Consider the following 23,974-nt stretch of genomic DNA (forward strand, 5'->3'; position numbering starts at 1 on the left):
ACAAAGGCTCGATGCTCCTTGGCTAGGCAGTTCTCTTATTCTACTGTTAAATGATTCTTTCAGTTCCAAAGTGAATTAGTCCCATCCTAGTCTCTCTCTGAGTAGGTGCCTCCTCTCTGGACTGCTGGGCTGTGGTCTCCCCTTGCTGGGCCCAGCCAGAGCTCATTTTCAGCAGAGCTGCAGAGCTGCTTTGCCTGGTGCATACATTCTTCTCCCCAGCTTTGTTTACTTCTCCTTAGGCCTGAGATAACTGGACAATAGTCCCACCTTAACCTTACCTTAAGTCAGGACTATACTCAGCAGCGTGGTGGCAGAGGAGCAGCAGTTGCTTCTCTGAAGTTTGCTACAAGTGAGCAAAGTCCTTCGGTGTTTTAACAGTGCTTGAGGCACTTGTGATCTTTAAGTCTCTTACAGTAATTCCTTCAAGAAATGAATTCTTACAAGGATTCCTTCAAGACTCACTTGGTACAGAAAATGATGATACAGAAGAAAATGGAAACTATTGCTTTTCATTAGATCAGGTAGAACAGTTTTGGTTATTCCAAGAACTTGAATACTGCTCAATAGACAATGACATCAAAGCTGCTAAAAACCCAAATATATTACCCGTCTTGTCTTGTATTACTCTATTTCTAAAAGATACATAAACCTGATAATTAATTTGACCCACTGACTATTTAAATACAAAAAAAACCCAACAAACACCCTAATCTGTCAAGAAACAAAACACAAAAAGCCCCCCCCCAGTTGGTGTGAAAAATGTTTAAATGGGTATTACATATACACTAGACCAGGCAGCTCAACAGCAAGCACTACTCCAAATTACAAAGTGCTGTTAAGTCATTAAGAATAAAGGGCTTCACCTCAGCATTACTGTTATGGGCTTTAACACTCTGGATATTTACTTTGACAGCATGTTTAAAGATGACTGAACTTTTTGCTTTATTGGCTACTGATGTGACCAGTTTCAAGGACCACATGAAGAATGGTCCTGTCAATTAAAAAAAAAACCCCACTCTTTCGAACTTGAAAGCTTATGCTGTCAGTATCAGAGATGAAAGAAACAAAAACTGCAACAGGTAAGTTTGTTTCCCAGTAAAATGCAATTATTCAAGTTGGACTATTCAATGTACCCATTCAAACCAAAACAGGAGTGTAAGGAAGGAGTATATTATGATTACTCTTGAAAGTTATCACCAAATGAAATTTCATGAAAGAATATAGAAAACCCAGAGGATTTTGAAACACCCGAGTTTACGATTTACTGGAGAGGAATATCCTTATCAATGAAACCCATGCAATTAGATAAACTTCAGGACAGTCAGATGCAAAAAATGCCAAAAGGCTCATTCTCAGTGGGCTGGTGTAAGGAATGGATAGAAAACTGCACCTCTGTGAACCTCTGCTCGCAGCTAGGGAGAAATCAAAATCTACTCTTATTGTGTGCCAGGTAACCAGGTCTTTGAGAAGGAGGCTGATGATGCAAACACCAAGACAAAACTCTCAGTTTCAAGTGTCTCTTGCAGAAGCTTTCCTGCTGTTGTTGAGTCAGACCATGGGACTTTGACTATTTGGTTACTACTACGATGGCTGAGGGAAATAAAAAGGAATGAAGGAATGAAAGTACTGCCTTCCTTTATCCATGACATCTTCAGTGAAAGGACAGGAAATAAGTATCAGACACAGAGCTTACAAGGAAGTGGTATTTCAGGCAGTAAAGAGTACTACAGAACACCTAAAGTTGCAAGAAGGATCACTCTACCCAGACATTCTATTTAACAATTTAACTGAAAGTACTCATTCACCTATTAGTAGATTAGACTGACTTTATAACAACAGTATATTTACAAATTAAAGTCTCAATAATGAAGTGGAGAGCATTACAAAGTACCCCAAAAGTGAAAAATTATCTCATCACCTTTGGCCTCAGAAAGGCAAGAAGTGAGAATTCTACTGCCTTACTTAAATGAAGTTCTGAAGCACCTTAAGAGAAGAGAAATCAGGACTGAATATGGGCTGGTAACACGTGCACAGCCGTACTGCTGCCTGGAGGGTGTGATCTATGGTGGGCACACACAAAGGATAATACACCTGTGTGTTCTTGAAGCAGCAGCATTTTCACACGGGGTGATTTTTTTAAAAGGTACATGGCACAAGCGGATTACCAGCCGCTCCTAGCGGAAGTTCAGACTGAGCTTTCCAGAACTGGATACGCGACGATGAAATCTCAGTGCACCGGGAATGAACCCGAACACCAGGCTGAGGCGCAGCACCACACAAGTGCCGGGCGTCGCGCGCGGAACGGCCCCGAGCCCAGCCCCAGCAGCCGTACCATGTCGACCAGGGCCACGTAGAGGAACATGCCGGCGGTGACGGCGAAGATCCAGAGGGTGATGTTGTTGGCGTACTGCCCCACGGCCGTGCCGATGAGCATGCCGATGTAGGCCATCATGGCCGACAGCAGGTTGTACACGATGGCCTGCTTCACCGTCATCCCTGCCTTCAGCAGCACCGCAAAGTCACCTGTGGGGACAGCAGGGGCTCCGCGTCAGCGCTGCTCCCGGCGGCCACAGAGCCCTCACCAGAGCATGCTGCCGCAGGGGCTATGGGCACGCTGTGACTCCCCTGCAAGAGCTGTGCGCGGCGATCCCTCGACTGAAACGTGATTTACAGGTGCCCGTGCATCGTGCGGACTCTCAGAAAGGTGGCAAGTGATTAATTGTGAAAGGGGAGTGCAGGAGTCTAGGTCTGCTCTTCCCACTGGGAATATGCCTGTGTGGCACGCACGCCTCTACTTCTCAGTTCTTCCTGGCACGTAAAACCAGAAGCTTGGTTTGGATCAATACCTGTGAAAATACCTCTTAGCTAGACACACCTCATTATGCAAATCCAGGAAGAGGACAATGAGGCATTTGTCCCCACAGAAGGTGACAATGAATTTGAGCACTAGGAAGAGTTACATTCACCGAGAATGACTTCATATCCACACTGAATCAGTTTTCTGGTCTAAGACGTGCCAGGTTAATGTGTTTTATTCTGAATTCAGGACAGCTCTGCTAGATTAGGTGGTAAAAGTAGATATTCTGTAAAAATCTACAGGCTCTAATAGTTTTACTCCATTCAAACTGAATTCCTGTGATTGTGAGAAGTGTAAGATGATCTACAGACATGAGGCAATTAGTATAATATTCTTATGTCACACATGCCTGAAATTATTTGCCTAATCTATAATCACAAATTAGAATCAAAACATATGAAAATCTTAAAAAATAAAAAAATAGGCATAAATTACTCACCCCTTATACAAGGTCAATTTCATCATGCTATGCTGTCAGGTTCTAAGCACTTTAATATACACTGCAATCCTTCATATACTGCAGCACCCTCACTTAACTACTGATTGTACAGCACAGGTGTCAAACCACAAACATCTGCTCTGTTATCTCCCCAGCTGAGGCCACAATTTACCTATAGCTCAGGAGCTGCCTACATAAAATGCTTTCCCTCATCACCTCCAAGGTTTATGAAGTACTTGTTTAGCCTCACTTTTGATCATTCAGAGCCAGCAGCTCTGCAAGTGAGCAAGCTGTGAGTACAGACATAGCTCAATCTAGCACAGCTTCACATCAGTGGAAAACCAGAAGATTCCTTGTGTCTCTGGCTGCTCTTTTTAAACTCTCAGGGTGGCGTAAATTTTCATGCAATGTGAAAACAATGGGTTTCACCACAGTTAGCAACCTCCAGGAGAAATGCTTCCATTAGTGGAGAAGAATCAATGGCACTGGCCAAGAGTGCCTTACAGGCTTTACCCTAAATGGTCACACCAGCTGAACTTGGTCACAATTGGAACAAAGCCTCTTCTGAAGACTCCCACATGGAATTTCACTTACGTAAACCTGTGTTTACTTATGTGACTTAAGTCTGTGTAAGAAAATGCCACACACAGTAATGTGAAACTCTGTAAAAAGCAGAGCTATGTAAAATGTACACTCCTAAGAACATTTTTAAAACATGCTCAAAAAGATTCACGGAAGTGCTGTAACTAGACACTACCAATATAATTCTATAGTAGTACCTACTCTGAAGCATTATTTCTCCCTCACCCTGTGAAGTTCTGGTCACCACTGCAGCTTCTGCACTGCATTGTGCTTATCACAGTATCACGACAGCTTTTGGATAAGGATTTTGTACAGACGGAGCACGGAGTCTCTACACTTAGTTACCTAATTCATGAGGAAGCTCGTGACAAAATACTGCTATAGATGTACTAATTCCCCCTGTCAGTCCAGCACTAAAAGCTGCTCCTACAAAAAAAAAAAAAAAAGAAAAAAAAAATTAAAATTATATTTCACTATTTTCAGGTCAGAGAATCAATCGACTCTGCAGAGCTGACAACCTTCTGTTAGAATGCACACTAGTATTTTTAAGTATGTCTGTGTCCTGTCTGTACAGAAATGGGAAATACTGAAGCACCCTGGATGTGCATTACCACTGCAGGCTTTATTACTCATTTATTTGAAAGACAGACTCTGGAGAGGAGAACACAACTGGCCAAAAATGAGACATAAAGGCATTAAGCTAATAAATAGCAGCACTTTTACACTCTTAGGAACTCTCAAGCACATGAGGGCAGTTAGGAATGCACATGAGCAAGAGTTTGGCTCTCTCTTTTCCAGCTTGGAAATCCAAACTAATATTTAACCCATTATCTCTCTAGCTCCTTTCTTCTTATTTTTAGAGTACATATCAGCAATATTAGTAAGCCAGACCTGGAAAATAATAAGGATAAAAACATTGCCATAAATTATATTTCAGTACTTTTGCATAAACTAATTGAATTCAATCAGCTTTTAAGTTCATACCTTAAATAACTCTGAGATGAGAAAACTTGTATTAAATTTCTGTACTGTAGCAGAGAAAAGCACAAAAAGAGCCTGCAGAAAGCAGTGAAAACAGGCAGCATAAAGCAGAAAGAGGGGACACAATATGAAGACAGAGGGGAAATTTAACTTTCCTCTGGATTCCTCACAGCTTGATATATTAAAAAGATGAGCATGCTTTTATAAAATCTACGTTTTACCACAGATTCAGCTGTTTAGGCTCGAGCCAGGAATATTTAGAAATGGAGTTTCAATACTGTGAAGTTCTCAACAGAAGGCGTGGTAATTGTTTTTGGCCTTAGAAGCCACTGTCTAAATGTCTTACCTGTTTAATGTGGAAGTGAAGCAACAAGTCAATTTTTAAGGAGTTTAGTTTCTTTAGAAGTTGTCAGAACAAAGTGGAGAAACTGTAGTAGATTCCACAGTTAGCTAGAGACCCTGACAAATGCTTATCCCCCATCGTTCAAAATGGGTGTGTCCCCTTCTGCCATTAGTTCAGAACCCTGCGTGCTCTTAAGCAGCTACCTTAGTAAAAAATCAAATATGCACCTCAGTCCTGTCACCATCATACTGACTTGTATATCCAAATTAATACACTTTACAATTCAAATCCCATTTAGAGCACTGTGTGACTCCCAGGTTCATTTAACAAATCTAATAAAATCTGCTTGGCTCTTCAATTTCTTCTGCACTTGGCTAGAAAGAAATCATTACTGACCGTGAACCAAAATAATATTTTGCCTAAACAAAAATTAAACTACCCTAAGTAACACTTTTAAATATTATTCCTGTAACCTGATTCACAGTGTTTATTTGCAAGTATTGTGCAATTCTATGTATTAACAATAACAGAAATAATATTATTATTGTTGTTAGTAAATATCATTCTAAATAAGACTGAAAGGCATTGATTTATAATTCTAAGGCAACCGAGACCCAAACAAGAAACATGGATACTGTGCTCCGTATCTCCCAAGGTTTGTCTGAACCCATCTCTCCTTGGCAGAGATTGTGACTGTCACTGCTACTGATACAATAATTTTAGTGGAAATAGCACAGAATGTTAACTAAAGGGAAACCATTACAATTGACAGCCTTTTAATTTCTGCTCTGCAGGAGACTGAACAATGGCAGTAACCACAGGTGCTAACTGGAAGCCTTACCTGTGATCACTGATAAGTCAAATATTAGCAGAGTTACTAAAGGTAAGGAGAAACTGTTGAGAAATACTCAGTGCTTTTGCTTACCGATTGCTAAGCCATCACTAAAGTTGTGAATGCCATCTCCCATAATTACCATCCAAGCAATATTAGCTATCCCAGTATCTTTCAGGTCTTTTCCAGAATGACAGTGGCCATGGGAATGATGGGAATGTTTGTGATGCCAGTGGTGACTGTGTTTTCTAGCTATCATTTTATCTTCGCCATGGCTGTCATACTCGGAATCGTGCAGCTCGTGCTCTTGGCCGGCGTGGGAGACATCATTGTGAGAGTGGTGCAGGTTGTTGTCCTCTTCCACAGACAGGTAGCTTTTGGCAGGGGGCTCCAACTGCCCATCCAAGTCAGTGAGTTCAGTTTCATTCAGTCGATCTTCAGACAAAACTGAGTCATCTGCTCCTGCATCACACCAGTTGGGAGAGACATGGACTTAATTCCTGTTTAACCAGTAACCACTGCCCCCCTGAACTAAGAGTTAACTGCTCTGGGAAAGCAAAGCAAATATTTAAACACATCCCAGTCGAGTAACTTTGTTGTCAGCATTCAATCCAAAAACCAAGTTTGTCATTGAGACATTTTTTCACAAATTTGCATGTAGGATATATGAAATCCCCCCTACAAGGCAGCAGCACTGCATCCATAGCACTCAAATCAGCCCAGCCTATGCTCATGCCTGTAATTTTGTACTAACGAAGTTTATGGTTCAACACTGGCAAAGGAGAGTTGCCAGAATGATGATCATGTCTTAGAGCTGTAGATGGGATCTGAATGGCTGAGGAAACCCTACCTGGCTCTGGCTGCACATGTCCATACAGCTCACAGCTCAGCCTCCACTGTCATGTGGACATTGCAAATGTATGCTCCAGCCACTGCACTGCTGAAAGACTTTCCACGTTCTGTGTCACTGCCCCAAGTCCCTTTTGAGATTGTTTGAATGGAGAAGGCTGCAGGCCTAACTCTCCCTTCTACAAACCAATCAAATTAAATAAACCTAATCTGTACAAATACAAATTCGTGTAGGTTCTTCATCAACAAATTAATTCTGCAGCCATGCAGGCAACAGAACCAGAATGCTATGGAGCAAAGCCTTTGCCCTTCTCTCCTCCCTGTGAGAAGGGAGATAGTACATACAGCATGAGCATTCACAGTCTGTCATGAAGGAACAGTGTGCAAAATTTGGTTTGAATACTTGAGGAATATTCAGGATACTCTGTTGTATTTATGGAAGGAAACAGATTTTGTTTATCTGTAACTGGTCAGATGCTGGAATCTTCAAAGTGGAGCAGATATCCCGATTCATTTTGTGAGTGTGAATTTTTGCCAGGGCTGAGCTAGTCAGGCACAGCTTAACCAAAAACACACCCTGAAAATAAACAAACAAACAAACACCCGAAGACCCACAGCCACCCAAAACTGCTTCAGAAGTCTAAGAACCATCTCTATGGCATATTAGGAAATATTTAGAGTGCTCTCAGATCTAAGGAAAACAAAACTAAAAAAAAAGTTTTAATAGGGAAAAGCCTATTAAGTCTGATTAACAATGATTTGCATAATAGCAGCAAACTGTACAAGAGGTTACATGGTACACACCATGCCCCAGTAACCTGCTCCTACTTTGGATCTCACAGTTAGAGAGAATTCTGACACTAACTGCCTACCTGCAAGGGGTTTCAGCTGAAGCCAGTCAGCATCTGGCCTGTTATTTAACTTGTGATCAGAAAGTTTCCTTCCTATTGGTGATTCTTCAGTCTGGTTTTTTTTGCACCATTTCTGCTTACTCTGTAACAGAAAACAGGTAATGAGTGGTTTATAAAAGGACATTGATGGAAATAACAGGAACTGAAATGCTGTGCAAAGATCTCTTCTAAAGAGATCAAGGTACTCTCTCTTACCTTGTATGACAGAAATATGCTACTTCAGAATATTGATCTTTATAAGGCTCAGCAACAATCCCCATCCCAGCGAGAATTCTTAGCTACTTACCATGAAATCTCACTCCCAAACACACACACAGAGATATATTTGATTTTAGCAAGAGGGGATATTCTGACAAGGACTGCTCTCACGGCCCAGAAATACTTCCACACAGCTACTAGATTTGTTCAAGAAAGCAAACATGGAGCAAGAACAGCTCCTACAATTTGTTCAACTTTATTTTTTAGTATTTATAGTATTTATTATATTATTTATATTTTTATTATTTATATTCCTATAATTTCCTTGTATTTATTTCCCTTTAAGAAAGCAGCAAGCTTTCTTCTCTATCTGCAGCCCATACAGCAGAACCCAAGGATTTGCCAAAGCAGCCTAGGGGATTTAATTGTTTAATTAATCTCAAGAAAGATAAGACCAATGTAACAGTTTTCATCCTTTCATCAGAAGATCTAAGAAATGGCTCCTCCAAGACAGGAGATCTTTTGCTGCCTGTCCAGCTCAGACAGCAAGTCTGATATGAAAACAGAGAAGCTGAAAAGTTTTCACAGTCATTTTGGGAAAAGCAAGCTGGAGTTATACCATGGTAATTTTCTCCTCAAAGCTGAATGACAAAAGGCAAAGGCTAAAACTGAATTTCCATGCACATTCACATTCCCCAGGGTACTTGCTCTCCTTTTATACCCCTATCATAAATACAGAATCCCTCCAGCACTAAAAATCCAATAATTTTTTGAGAAACAAGTTAAAATTTGATGGGCAATTTATAGAAAGCAGGAGGTCTGAAAATTTCAGCATTTTTCTGATGTGGAAAACCTGGATGCCTCTGTCATACTGACATGTTAGGTAAGAGCATACTGCTAAATTTCTTGCCAATTATCTGACAATTAACCAGATCTTTCTTACATAATACTTTCTCCTGTTTTTGCAAAACAAAACAAAACAAAAAACAAAACAAAACCAACAAAACTTATATCTGCCTCCAAACGTAGCAGCCAGAAAGCTGCAGCTTTCTCCATCAGATTTCTACCCCGTTTTCCCAAGTTGCCTTGTTGAGAAAAGCAACTTCTTTAGGAAAGGGATCCCTCCCGTAACATCAGACAGAACACAGAGCAGCAGCAGCAGCACTTGCTCACAGAGCAAACTCTGCTCCCCAGCACTCACAGGGCAGCTTTAGGTAATGCAGTTTTAAACAGCGCTGCATTTCGGTACCTACCTTCTGCTTGTTGTAATGCTTGTACATTCTGATACAATGCTCAATGATGAACAGAACATAAATGCCCCCGAGCGCCAGGAGCCCTTTGAGCACGGGATCGTTGTCCTGCAGGAAGCCCTCGGTGCGCGCGTGGCCGTGGCCGTGGCGGTGCGCGCGCCTGTGCTCGTGCCCTTGGCCGTGGTGGTGGCTGTGGTTGTGACCTCCGTGGGACTGGGGGGAGACAAAGGGACACCACTGGGGCAGCCAGGACACTGAAATGGCGCTGGGCCGGAAAAGAACAACAGAAACCCCCCCACCCTTTCTTGGCTTTTCTTCACACTGACACGCGTTGCCGCGTAAGCTTTTCAACAGGCTGCTTGTTACCCTCATCGGTGAAGAATATTCCTCTGGGAATTTGTTTTTTCTGAGGGGGTAGATAATATAGCTTCAGCTTTCCTCTCACGATGCTGAAGACGAGACTAACTCTCAAAAATATCACAAGCAATTTACCTTTCTTACACTCCCAATAGCAACCAAGCCTTATGATATTTTTAAACTATTTAAACTATTACAGTCAATTAAAGCCCAAATTCAGATCTGAAATATCAAAATAACAAAACAAAAAAAAACTAACATCAAAATATGTATTAGAATTACACAAAGAAAACATGTAAATATTTGTCTTTGTCCTAAGAAACTGAGGTAACAAAATTTTAGAAAACATTTTCCCTTTGAAGAATTACAGTACACCATCATGAATTAAAAGCTGCTTGGACAATTCCTTGACAATTGCTTGATTCAGAACATTAGAGGCTATCTTCTCCCTCAAATCTAGTAACCCGGCAGGTTAATCCCCAGGAAATAATTTTAGGTTGTACTGATACACAACTATCAGTAAACAAGAGACAGCAATACTGCTAATTTTAAAATACTCTTGTGTTGGGCACATGAGTGTTTCACAATAGCGTGACCTCAGTTCTACAATGAATACACAACTACATTTCCCCACCTTTTTTTTTTTTTTTTTTTTTTTTTTAGAGAAACACATTTCATTCCTTTCTCTCAGCAGAAAGTCTCCAATAGCGTTGGTGTCCCTCACAGTCAAGTCAATCTACAGGTGCATCAGTGAACATTTCTTTATTGACACTATCAAACAATTCCTCAAAAAATTCTAGACTCATTTACAATGAAGAGTAAGTGGTAAGGAGACCATACTTACATGTGGCAAGAGATGGAGCAGTGCATCTCCACTCATTGTTCCTACAGCCAGAGCTACCAAGAAAGTTAGAAGAAATTTGAAGCACCATTGGTTAATGATGGGAACCAAGATCACACCTAGCAAGGAAAGCAGGCTAATGACGGTGATAGAGATGATACCACAAAACCAGGCTGTGGGAAGAAATGAACACAGAAAGGTTATCAGAACAACACCAGGAAATCTTTTAAGGCTGATCAATGACTTTCAACTATCTCTTAAAAAGGTGACTTTCCTTTAACTTAAATTGTATGATTTCTCATTCAAAAAGTGCTGAAAAATATAAAGGCAGTACTGAAGTTCACAGGGAAACCAAAAATACACAAACTTATTCACAGCACAGTATCATCTAGTGAGACATCAGAAGACAATTAGCTAAAAAGAGCCCAGCAATTCTTCCTGATTGCTAGTTCCAGGCTTAGCTTTGTAGCCCTTCATGACTGGAACAAAACCATTTCTGCTACTTAACTTACTAGGGCTCTACAAGCACTAATGTGTATGTAACAGATGTTTTACACATAGTTCTGATGCAATTTTTTTCTGGATTCTGTATCTCTCCCCCTTTGGAGTCACAGGCTTAGTTTGGCACTATTTATTTCACCTGGTGCTTTGAAACATAGACTTATTCATCAGAAGACTCAACCTTCAGCAGAGGAACTCAAACTGAATGCTACAATAAGAGCTTGAAAGGCTGAAAGAAACTTGCTACCACCAAATAGCAGCATTTATTTTTTCTGAGAATCTCTACTGTTGCCATAGGAAGAAGTGATAATGGAATGTGGTACACTCAACACATTTCTGTTAATTAGGGAAGATGTGAGAATTTCTACATGACATTAAAAAGAAAAAATTAAGAGAAGAAACAGATCCTATAAACAGAGACATGGCTCCTACAGTCAGCATTTCACTTTAATAAAATAATTTCTTTAAATTTTAGCACAAATTTTTGCTGATTCTTCCACAGGGTTTTTCCTAGCTCCACTTTTAATCAAAAAGTCTACACAATTTTACAACTTTAATGTAAATTACAACTCCTGATTCAAAATCACTGACATTTCCACATTTCAGAGCACAATCTGACTTTTCTTGCATCTATGAGGGTCCACAAGTAGGGGAAACATCCTGGATAATGGGGCAGGGTATGGGTGAGAGGAGAAGAAAAGAGGAACAAATACGTTGTAGCTGCTCGGTGCCAACATCGGGGTGAAACACCACAAGAATTCTGTCTGTACCAAACCCACTGTGGAGCAGATGTGACACAACTTTGCCAACGAAGTGTGGCTGCTGCAGGCTCGGTCTGGTTCAACAGCAAAGCTCACAACATCTGCTGCTTTAAATTTTATTTTGGGATATTCATTCTTACGAAGTCTGTGGCTGTCATTCCACAGCACTGCACAAAAGGAAACAATCCAACTGAAATGCAAAGGGCACAAGACCACATCCACTGCGAGAAAATGACTGGGAAAAGCTTTAGACAGTATGAGGTGCACACTGACAAGACATGAGTACTGAGACCAGAGAAAAAGAGAACTGGTGATAAGGCAAGGTCTGCAGTCAGATGAGGAACTGAAAAACTGAGGTTGGAAAACAGGAATACAAAAGTAGGTCTAAAGTTCAGGCAGGACCCCGATGACCAAACTACTGCCACAGCCTTGACTGATGCCCAGAGCACTTTAGCCAGGTAGCCTGGACTGACAGGATCTGCTGAAAACCCAGCATACATGGAGCTGTCCCTCAGTGCTCAATCAAGCAGGCATGAACAAGCAGCCCAGATAAAAATGACACAGGCACTGGGCAGGACACTGCCCCCAAGCTGGACACACTCTGGTGTTAAGTGCCAGCTTAGATGATCAACAGCCTTACATGGAGAAAAATGGAAAGGCTTAAGTTTCATCTATCACAGCAGGTTTGGCAGATACACCTCTGAGGGGTTGGAATATTCCTATGGATGATACAGGACCTAAACACAGCACCATGATTAAGATAAGGCATGTGAGATTAGAACGTGGAACCCGTGCCCCTCTCGGATGGAGCTCCAGGGAGCACTGGCATCTGCACAGGCAGAATTACAACTTATATCTCATCTGAGACACTTCTTATCAACAGCTCTGACCTATCTCCATCTTTAAACAAAGCACTCCCTGTTTACTTGTCTGACTTCTGTTGGTTTCATTCATAGCAGGGTGTGCCTTTCCTTCTCAGTTCAGGTGCCTCAGTGGTGACAATGCCCCCTCTTACAGCAGGTACACCGTGACAGCTCAGTTCTGTGGATGAGCCCTTGAAAATCCTCAATTAGAAGAGGTCACAGAACTATCTGTAAATTACAGGAAGAAAACCCAGCATGGCTTCGTAAGTTTTTGGTCATCAGTTAATTAAATTATTTTGCCTTAGAAAACCACAGTAGCAGAGGTAATGGAAACCTCACAGGTTGATATCAGTGAACAGAAGCAGCACTGGTCTGTTATGACTGTTTGAAAGCTTTAACTAAAACTAAAGTAAACCACAGAAAGCTCAACTTTAAAAGTGACTATAACCTTCTAATTTTGGCGTATACTTTTATCTAAAAATGTTTATATTAGCTCAGGCAGGCACATGTTTTCATTTTAGTACAATCCTACAATCCATAGGTTAAGTTACTCTGTGACCGACGTTTGCTTCACTACTTTTGCAAATTAAGTCTCTTAAAACATTAAAGGTCTTCAAGCTGAGTTATTAATGAACTCTCTTTCTCATTACAGAGAAATAAAATGCAATCTTTTAAAAAGAAGCACTCATCTGTAGAAGCTTCCTAATTAAACTGCTTCAAAGCATGTGCAACATGACAGTTTTGTATAGGGTTTCAGCATTTTAATTGGCAGAAAATGCTTAGAGCTACTCTAGCAATGCTCTTGGTTTTAAGGCAGGGGTCAGCTCTTACTACACTGAGACCACACCACAAAGCAATTTGATGTTGTACAAAACACCCACTGTATCTGCTTTACAGCAATCTCTGAACAGATAACAAGGCAGCAGATATGTCACTAGAGGAGATTTATCTATAAGAAATGAATTATTTTAATGACTCTCAAATTGTTAAGAAAGATTACCTGCAATGCATCCTTCCCAACAGTTATTTACATCTATGAGAATGCAGTTATTTCAAGCTTTATTTCTAATGATGCTAATATGCACCTACATACTAATCAATATTCACATCACCAATACTTTTATTTTCAAAATACAGACATTATATCCAACATTTTTTAGATGCTTAATATTTTTATGCAACTAAGCATCAACAGTTCCATTATAATTTATGAAAGGTAGCAGTGGCAAACATGTATTTGAAAAGTACATTCAGTCATGAAATCACAAGAGTGGATTCTACCCTTAAAGTAACTGCTTTAGCAGTAGTAGAAATATTTTAACTTAGAACTATGGTGATGAGAGTCTACTCAGTTTTACTCAAGGTACACACAAAAAAATTTAAAACTGGCAGCAGAGGATTTTGAGGGAATACTTGTCATAAGCACAGAGAGAAATAGTCAGAAAAGGGAAGTGTCAGAAATGGCAATTTAAATGCTCTTGTACTTGCTTATGCCATTTTTTAAGTTCACCAAAAATTCTGCACGCCAATTCTACAGATCTGTACCACTGCTTAAATACAAAAATAGTAACACTTAAAATATCATTTTCCAGTGAATGAACTGTGATGAAAATGTTGTTCTCTATTCCTGAATTAATACGTCCAGGTCAAATTTATTAAGAAATTTAGTACCAAAGTAACACTGCAGCTTTCCAACTTCAAGATAAACATATGGACCACCTCAGTCCCACTAAGAAAAAGAGACACCTACCTGATGCACCTATTTTATCTTTATTCTCAGTTGATGCATTTTTATTTCTTGTAAAATCTTCCAGCTCATCATAATGTACAATACAAAGCCTTCTCTCAATCTGGTAGAGCAAAGCAGGACACATGTACACAAAGAGCTCAGGAGATATTAGGGAGCTGGCTTCCAGACCATAGTATCGCAGCAGCTGTGTAGCATTTAAGCACTGCAAGCAAATTGTACAAACAAATTAAATAGAAAAGCATCTATTTTCACTTATGGAAAATGCACAATATTATTATTGAGAACGCAAACAAGGCAGAAACTTTGGATCAAATGTTCCACCAGTACTAAAACATGTCTTAAACTGATCTAAGCGATTTATGAGAGAAAGAAACAGTAAAAATATCTGCACTGCAAACTCAGAGTCTCCAAACACCTACATAACTTTTGATAAATGTCAGTGAAAAGCAGTTTCCATAGTCTTTACACAATACAAGCAATTAAGAAAGAGCAACAGGTGAAGAGTGGAAGAATGTAAATGCAAAATAGGTTTTTTTAACACCTCTGTTCACCTACCTATCTACCTTCTGTGTTTCAAGTTTTAGTTTTCAATACAGTTTGAAGCCTTGAACTTGGCACTCCCTCCATCCTTTTAGTTTAAAATTACTGCTTTACAAGGTCCTGCATCTGTAGTTAACTGTAAGGGGAAGGGATTTATGGTGCTGGCAGAAATAATGGATGCTGAAGGACAAAACAGAAGAGCTTCCACCAAGCACAGTGTTACTGCAATTGCTTCTTAATCTCTTAGGACAAAGATATCAGAAGTGTGCTGAAAAGATGCAGGTGTTTTAGGAAAGAGTGTCTGTGCAGTTTTCAAAAAACATTAATTATCTCAGATTCAGAAAGAAGTCCAAAAAAGGTGTGTGTGCTGGCAGTATTCAGGAATACTGGGAAGGGAAAAACCTCACCTGCAAGCAGGGCATCTCAGAAAGCTTTACAGATCAATAGGTATGAAAGTAGGTTTCTGAGAAAAGACGGGCAATGGGCACACGGAAAGGACAACTCAAAGCAAGCTCAGAACTGTGGCAGTGACCTCTAGTACTGTCACTCTGCTTACGTGCATTACACAATGGTCCAAGCGTGCCCCTCTGTCATTTGTGGGTATGCACCTTCAATTATTCTGTGACGGCACTGAAAGTCAACTTACCAGCTCTCCATTTCACACTCACCTCTCCGCGCTTGTGCCCATCTTCACTATGATCCCCGTGCCCGCGCGCTGCAGGAAGAGCGTGTTTCCTCACACTGATCTGCTTGTGCGAGGCCTCTCTCTTGCTGGTGTGGCGGTGCCCGGGGGCACTGCCCGAGCTGCCATCCTGGTGTCCGTGGCTGGCGGAGCGGTCGCCGCTGCGGTCGTGGTGGTGCACGTGCGAGGCGTCGTGGATGCGGTCGTGTTTGTGAACGCGATTGTGCTCGTACTGATCGCCGGGATCGTGCTCCGGGGCATAATCCCACGTAGCGTCTCCCGACGTCTCGCTGATCTTCTTCTGCTTCTTCTTCTGTTTCCGTTGTTTCCGCTCTGGCTGATCCTGAGTGGTGTTTGTGTCCGTGGAAGGCTCGTGGCCCTGCTCGGGGCGCTCACCGTGGCTGACGGAGTCGTTGCGCGAGTGGCGCGTGCCGTTGTGCTCGTGCCGGTGCGGGCGCGAGTGGTGGTGGTGGCGGCGGCTTTGGTTGTGAACGTGTTTGCCGTCCTCCCTCAGCGAGGGCAGCGCCGCGTCTCTCTCGGCGTCACATCTATGGCTCCTCTTCGCAGATGCACCGGCCGTGGTCTGGTTTTCCGAATCTGAGTGGCTGTGAGCATGGTTATGAGGATGAAAATGCTTTCCTTCCTGTACTTCCAAAGCATACAAGTGAGAAACATGATCATGGCCAATATCATCGTGATTTATCATCACTACTTTTACCTCTCCTAAACCAAGGCTTATTAACAGTTTTTCCAGGCCAAAAAAAGATAATCTTCCATTTTCACCATAGCGATCAAAAATCTTTTCAATGTAGTATTTTTGTTCATTTTCTGCTTCCAACGTTGAAAATTTACTGGGCATAGATTCTGTTCCTCCATTCTGGAAGTATGATTCATTTGAGATCTGATAGTCATTATGGTCGTGTACACGATCCTTTTTGGGACCACTGTTATGTCCATCTCCATGGCAATGATTGCACTGATGAAAAATAAATGTCAGCAAACAAATGATGCAAAATTTTGTGTGCATGTGTACCTTCATCTCTGTTTCCTACAAGAAACACAAAGGGAAGCACTTAGCTGCAAAAGCAGTCTCAATGTCAATGGCAGATCAGTTCGGTACTTACGCCAACTCAATCGCTCACAAAATTTTTTAGATACTGGCAATAAAAGAATAGCAGTTGCAGTACTTTTACTGCAGAAATCATATGAATGTACTTTTCTCATACAACACTAAGACAGACTCTGTGTATTTTAGAGACGAGGTTTTACAAACCTTCCTTACAGGAGGCAACGATAAGAAAAAGATTAACAACATTTACAGTCAGTCATATCATAATATTTTATGCATATTTTCAGAGGCATCTATACTTACGATAACCTAAAACACTGAAAATATTGATAAAACACAAGCTACAAAAGAATCAAAATTATTTTTAAATAACAGTGCTGTATTTTCCTGTTCACAGGGGTGACAGGCAGGTAATATAGCTGAAAACCCCTGCACCATTTGCTCTCTTCTCTTTGTGTTGCTGAAGTGCCACCACTAAACACACGCTGCACAATTCCCTATTTTTAAATCGCCCATTACCAATGTAAAAATAAGTTGTCATTAACCGACTTCGATGTATAGCTTAAATGTTCTTATTTTTGGTACTTTTCACGTACATTGGTTTACTGACTTCAAAGATCTTCATGGACATCCACATAAAAGCAGAGTTATATGCACAACACCTGCTTATACAACTCAGAAAATACTGTTAATGCTGACAACTGTTGAGCTGAAAGCAGTGAGTGCTGATATTTTTACTGAGACCATGCGGTTTTCAATTTATTGCTGCATGTAAAAAACTTAAAATTCAACACCAGGTTATGAAGGAGACACTGCAAAAGCTTATCTTGTGTTCAGAATACAAAACAATTCACCATTTTACACTGCAGCAAATGCAAGGATGTAAGGGGACAGGAAACAGGCCAGCTGTGCTTTAACACTGCCAGCAGTTTTAGTTCCTGACGTGCCCCTTGGCTCGAGCTGCCGCTGGCCCTGCGCTCCCAGACGCGAGCGACCGGCTCAGCGCCTCCTGAAGTGCCACTGACTGTCACATGGGACACAGGAGAAACTTGTCCTTCCTTGCTTGTCCTTCCCGAGCCCACCCAGCTGCTCACTGCAATGTGCTTTGTGAATCCGGCCAGGGAAGTGCTCTGCAGCAAAGCACAAACATTTAAAGTCCATCTCACTTTCCCAGAATACCAGCTTGCTCTTTTGTGCTGCAAAACTTGTAACCACATTACTGAACACACACACACACACAAAAAATCTATTGGAAGCTCCTATAAATGTAACAGGTTGGCAGAAAAATGGAGAAGGCGCTTCTAAGGATTTCATATGGCAAATGTGATAACACAAAAGACTGGGGAGAAACCTTTCTCCTGTTAACCTTTACAGGAGAAACAAACCTTTGCAAATCCAAAATATAAAAAAATCACATAACACTGGAGCTTCAAAACTTACAGAATTTTTTAAAAAGGCAAAACTCTCTTTTGCAATGCCGTCCCATTCAAAAATACAAGCTCAGAAGAGGCTATGTCAAATGGAGACATCTCCATCAAAATTCATTCCATAGACATTCGATATGCCAATGGCTACTCATTGTACATTAGTAGTTTATTTTTATAAACAACTATTCAGTCATCAGTCTGAAATGACTGTGGTTTGTCTCCAGTTCAATCCCCTATATTCCAGTTACTGATTTCAGGGCTGTGATAAACTTTTTCAAGTAGTTCACTATGATAAGTTCATCCCCAAAATTTACTGAAATATTATTTTCATATATGAATATATATATTAAGTAATACTACTTTTGTAGATAAGACACCTTTTCTTCCCCTTTGCCACATAAAGGCAATACAATCAGAACAAGCAAAGGTAAATTATTCTCATTTAAACAAGCATGATCCAGACTAAAATATCTCTACCAGGAAAGCATGCTCATAATCCTTTTCACAACCTCATGATCTTCTCCATGTGACTGTCTCACACAAAACTACTAATACATTACTTGGAAACTTTAGTCATGCATCCCTAATTGTGGTGTTTAGCTTTGAATGGTACCTTTTCTCCATGCCCTAGTGGTTAAAATAGTTTGTAACCTATGACTGTGATTCACTGCTAAAAAAAAAGAGCTGAGCAGTATCAGACCAGTTTCAAAATCAGCTACCTTTCTTTTTACAGTTAAAACACTAATGACCCTAGCACACTTCCATTTGAAATCTTGTTACAGAACAGATACCTAAAAAACAAATGTACCCATAATAAAAAGTTTCCAAAAGAACAACCAGAAATAATTAATTATTTCCTTCTTTTTAAACTACTTTCATTATTCTCTAGGCAGTTGGAAATAGCTGTCATGTTTAAGCTGTCAGGCAGTACTCATATGTGTATAATACTGGAAAGCTGAAGTTCAAGTTCTAAACACTTCAGTGGCACAGAACTGTGTATAGCAGATCTCATTATAGGAAAATAGATCTCATTATAGACTCTCAAATCCCCTCAAGAGAATATGGAAGGGCAACCTGAGTACAAGGCTACACCAAAGTTGGAAAAGATTCTGCCTACTGCTGTCAGCCTTTGTCTAATTCTGTTCACTGGTTTGATTCCCTGCTGCCTCCCCTCCACAGGAGGAACACGATCCCAGGCAGACAGGAGGGAAAATAACTCCAGACTGGGTTGGTAAGAAACTACAGCACCCATAAAGGGCAGGGCTGAACTGACAGCATCTGCTACACTTCCCTGAGCTGCAGCAAGAGCAGGCAGAGTCCTTCTGACACCTCAGGCAGTGGGACAAGCCCCGCTATGCCAAGCTCCAGAATCAGAACGTGTACATTTGCGGGGCAAAGATGAAGTGTGTCCCACCCGAGGGCATTTCAGAAAGGCACGGGGTGCTGCCCAGGGCACCCTATCCCCTCCACATGAAGCAGGGCAAGAGATCATTCCCAGCAAATGAGAAGTGACTGGGCATCCACACGCACAGAGGCTTCAGGTGAGAGCACCTGGGCATGAGCACAGCTGGCTGCTCTGCATGGAAAACTCAGCACATCCCTGTGCAAACCACTGTCTGCCTCGGCTATTTCAGCTACTCAAACAAAGGCACCTGTCATCAGAGTTGGGTTTGGTTTTGTTTCTTCTTAATTTTTTTTTTATTCAATTTCCCTCAGACTTCTGAAATTTCTCCACAGTGCTTACTATTTTAACTGTTCTTATATAGCATGTTATGCCTTAAAGCCTGGAATATGAACATGATTTGTGGGGACATCTTTTGTTTATTTAATCACCAGCTGTTTCACTGAGACTGGAAAACTAGTTCAAGAGTTAGGCTTCACTTAAAACAACAAAGTTGGACTCAAATAATGTGGTCACACAAAATTCAAATTCAAATGAAAGCCACATCTATTATTCCAGCACTTGCAGCCCACGTAGTACAGCATTTTTCCAGTGTACAATGCTGACTAGAATATTTCAAGTGCCCAACTTTCTTCCCCCTAAACCTTTTTCTTGTCTACTCCCAACAATTTTAATAACCTGGAATATTTGTAATACAAATGCACTGATTTCTTCCCTTCCCACGCTCCTTCCTAAGTAATTTCAGTTTCGCTCCCTTGTTGTTCAACTTTCTTATCCTTGTTTTCTCTGAAGAATGTTCTGCTCATCTACGAAAAATCTCTCTGACTCCTCTAAGTTACTCAGCTTGAATACCACAGAGAGTAAAGTGCCTTAGCCAGATTTCATGGGCAGCTACGAGTTCCACAACTGGAGTCACATGTTCCAGCTAAGGCAAGAGAGAACTCAGAGAGACAAGAGGTGCTAAAAATAAGGACAAAGCAATATTCTTACCAAACTAAGGCATTCTCACTGTGAGGCTCTTCAAGTTCAGCACTTGTGTAATTCATTTCTGCTTAGAACTTTTCAGAGTAACAGCTCTCTGAGAAATGCCAATTTCTTAAAAAGTATTTCTTGAAATAATTATTGACTACACAAAGACAGTTTTTCTTAGAAGTCCTAGAAATTCAACTTATTTTCTATATTGCAGGTATTCACTCCAGTGTACATGCAGGAGAGATGTATGCAGCTTCCCCCATCCTGAACTGAGCAATACTTCATACAAATACTCAGTTAAAAAAAGGCTGGAATCTCAAAATCCAAATGAATCTACTCTACATTTTTTAAATTTCACATTTTTAACATATAGTAGAATACCAAATCCTATTAATCTAGCACACAGTTTTAAGGGTTTTTTTTTTAAAAATATTGTTAAATTGATACTGTTGCTACTGAAAGACATTTTAAGAAAACCATGAACATTTTAAGTAAATAATAACAACCTATTCTTATCAGTCTTAAGCTGACATTAGCTTCTGCTGATGGAAACAGGAAAACCTGCTACAGATCAATAAAGTTAAAATTAACCATTTCTAACTTTAGTTCTCACCCATCTCCTGTATTTTCTTCTTCAATTTCTGTGAAACAGGTTTTTGGATTTCAGTAAAACTCATTCATTTGAAAACCTATAGCCCAGTAGGAGGGGCACCTTGTGAGAAGAGACCTTCAACTAATTGATCCAAGCCCTATTTGCTAAGTTAATACCAGATAAGACTCAAAGAGTACAGAAAGCATTTAGGCATAACTGAACATACCATGAATACTTCCTAAAAATCTGATCTGTGAAGTATTTGAAAAGCCAAGTCCCAGCCATAATAAAATTATCTTGAACTAATACAGTAGCAATCTACTAGCTGTTATCCAGAAAAGGAGCATTTATTCTGAACATTAAAAAACTGGACAGCCTTCTCTAAAGGGTCAGTTATTTGTAAAAAAATGCTGAGTACAGGATCCCTCTCAGAGCTCAGAAGAATATAGAAACTTCAGAACGCTTGCAAGTTCTGTAAGTACTAGCTCTGCTCACCAAGAATTAATTTTCAGTCTTTCATATAGGAATTGGATGCAGTCCATGAAACACCTATTAATGCACAGAATTTATAACAGAGCTAATTTGCTTTTGTGCCAATATTCTGTATTGAATATACTGTTCAATTAGATCCTATTAAGATACCAAGCAGTGCTTTTAAAATTGAAATACTTGAAAAGATGAACCAGTTACAGCTGCATTTTAATATTACATTTTTCTTCTGAAAGTAAGCAAATTGTTTTGGTCAGAACCAAGCCTGAAATTCAACAAGTATTTTAAGATGGTGCTGCACTTAAAGTAGCAGTGCTGCCCTCCCCCACTGCTTCACTCTCTCCTTCCCATTCCCACAAAACCATTCTGGATACCAGCACATTTGTTTGCTGATCTGTTCACTGTGCAGCTGTACAACTAGATTCTGCTGAAAAACAGCCTAGAAAAAGAAAAAAATAATACTGTTTTCAAGACAGATGGCTTTTCCTATCTGGTTCACCGTGCAGCTGCACAAACACCACAGTGCACACAAAAAAAAGAGGCACCCAGCTTTAGATGGGAACACCAGTTACTGATCTGGTTAATCTGCAGTCTAACTGAATATTTTGATAGAGCATAAATAGAACAACTGGTCACCTCAGAATGCACTCAAATAACACTGAAAAACATTTCCTATTGAAAGCCATTTGAAAATATTTTCTCCAACTTTTCCTTCAGAACAGAATATTTCTAATAAAGTTTCTAAATATTAATAAATATTTCTAAAAGCATTTGCAGTACTTTTATTCTTCTTATAACTTAGGCTACTATAACTATTTCATCCTGCACTACACTGTAGTATTTGAGGTATGTTAGAAGGCATTAAAGGCATGTCTTTGATGAGTGTTTAATACCTACTTCATTATAATAAACCTCTCTCCATCACCGCTACAATCCAAAAAGGAATTATGCATGCCTACTGCTAAGCCAATGACATCTCTCACTTGAAAAAAACAGAAAAACAAATTTAGAAAAGTTGTCAATTATGGAAGTCCACTTCCCTTACACATGTTATGTCAAATTTGCTCGATTGTGAAGGCCAGTCCTAGAACGAAGAGGTTTCAAATTATACACCATTTAATCAAATCTCTATTTTTAAATACAAGATTTAGTTAATGAACTATCATCACAGACTTTTCCAAGGTGCTATGCCAACATGCCACTCAAATTCTTCCTAGCAAACTTACTCAGTCCAGAGAAGAAACCAGAACTGCTGCTCTTAAGCCAGCAGGCAGCTGCTGGAACCAGTGACAGCTCGAAGCAGTGATCTCCCAAATGTGTCTCTGTTCAGTAATTGTGGGAGACAAAGGCGTTTGTGAAGAAATCTTCCAGATTCAGAAGTAACTTAACCAGTCTGACACAGGACATAAAACAGCTGTGCATATATTTCTACAGCCAAATCCATCAAGGAAATGCCCAGCTGAACCAATCAGTGTAATTTTCACCACATTCCAGGTGAGACCTCAACAGAATGCATGCTATTTCCCAGCCATTATTTATTTTAACCAAAATTATTCTGGCTTCTCATTACAGGTTTGTGTGTTGATGGAGGCTGCCAATCAAACTGACACAAATACTGACTGGCTCTAAAAATCACTCACCACAAACTATAAACCTTTCTGAGCGTTAATTTGGAAGGGACACAAGTTGAAGGTGAAATAATGAAAATTTTTATACCCAGTATTACTCTTTGTGCAAGATTAGAGACAGAAGGGGGCAAGGAAGCACAATATTACTGGTAATATGTGAGGCAGAAATGTTAAGGGTCTGGCACTGCTTATTGTCAAGGGAAGTAAATAAAACTAACTGTATGTCCAGAATAAAAAACTGCAGAGAGCGTGAGGCATCAAATCAGTGTTTCACTATTATTAAATCACTGCTTGACTGAATACAAGGAACACTTTTCACAGATTATGGGAAAAATTCAGCAAAAATTGTGGCGTTTTCCCGTTGTTGATATACATTCCTTTCATGTGTAGAACAATGTACTCCTCTAAGTGTTTCACTTTGAGAATATTTTGTTTATAAAATATAATTAATCCTTTGTCTTTTCCAATTTACTGTTAACAATTAAGCTACAGTAAGGGAGAAAATTCCAGTAAAATAATTTATTTATAGGAACTCTCGGGGTTTTCCACAAATTAGTGGCAATTTGCCTTCTTCAGCTCTATTCCTGTTTTAAGAACTCAACAGCAGTACAGTATGAAGCAAAAGTATCACCTTCAAAGACTGGAAAGTGTTTTATGTCACTCAGTGTAACTTTACTGCAATTAATTTGAATCACAAATCTTGATACAAAGGAAAAAGTAAGAATTTGCTATACTTTCTGCATTTTTATTAAAGCATCTCATCTTCCTCTGTTCTTTTAGGAGTCAGCATTAACTCCTCACATTCCTCTCCCTACTACTGAACAGACTTAGAAAAAAAGCTAGTTTTGAGAATTTTTG

At 40.1% G+C, this 23,974-nt stretch overlaps 1 protein-coding gene across 1 annotated transcript in view; it reads right to left on the reverse strand.

The window, feature by feature from the left end:
* SLC39A10 (solute carrier family 39 member 10) overlaps nucleotides 1-23,974 on the reverse strand; it is a 31,542-nt gene that overhangs the window by 1,793 nt on the left and 5,775 nt on the right. The window contains exons 3-10 of the mRNA XM_062506666.1: nucleotides 15,524-16,585; nucleotides 14,316-14,517; nucleotides 10,444-10,613; nucleotides 9,246-9,455; nucleotides 7,756-7,876; nucleotides 6,128-6,496; nucleotides 4,224-4,304; nucleotides 2,333-2,523 (exon numbers count right to left, since the gene is read on the reverse strand). Of these exons, the coding sequence (XP_062362650.1) occupies nucleotides 2,333-2,523; nucleotides 4,224-4,304; nucleotides 6,128-6,496; nucleotides 7,756-7,876; nucleotides 9,246-9,455; nucleotides 10,444-10,613; nucleotides 14,316-14,517; nucleotides 15,524-16,585 (2,406 nt within the window). The remainder of the gene's footprint in view (nucleotides 1-2,332; nucleotides 2,524-4,223; nucleotides 4,305-6,127; nucleotides 6,497-7,755; nucleotides 7,877-9,245; nucleotides 9,456-10,443; nucleotides 10,614-14,315; nucleotides 14,518-15,523; nucleotides 16,586-23,974) is intronic.

The sequence above is a fragment of the Cinclus cinclus genome, chromosome 21, assembly GCF_963662255.1.
Source record: "Cinclus cinclus chromosome 21, bCinCin1.1, whole genome shotgun sequence".
Lineage (NCBI taxonomy): Eukaryota > Metazoa > Chordata > Aves > Passeriformes > Cinclidae > Cinclus > Cinclus cinclus.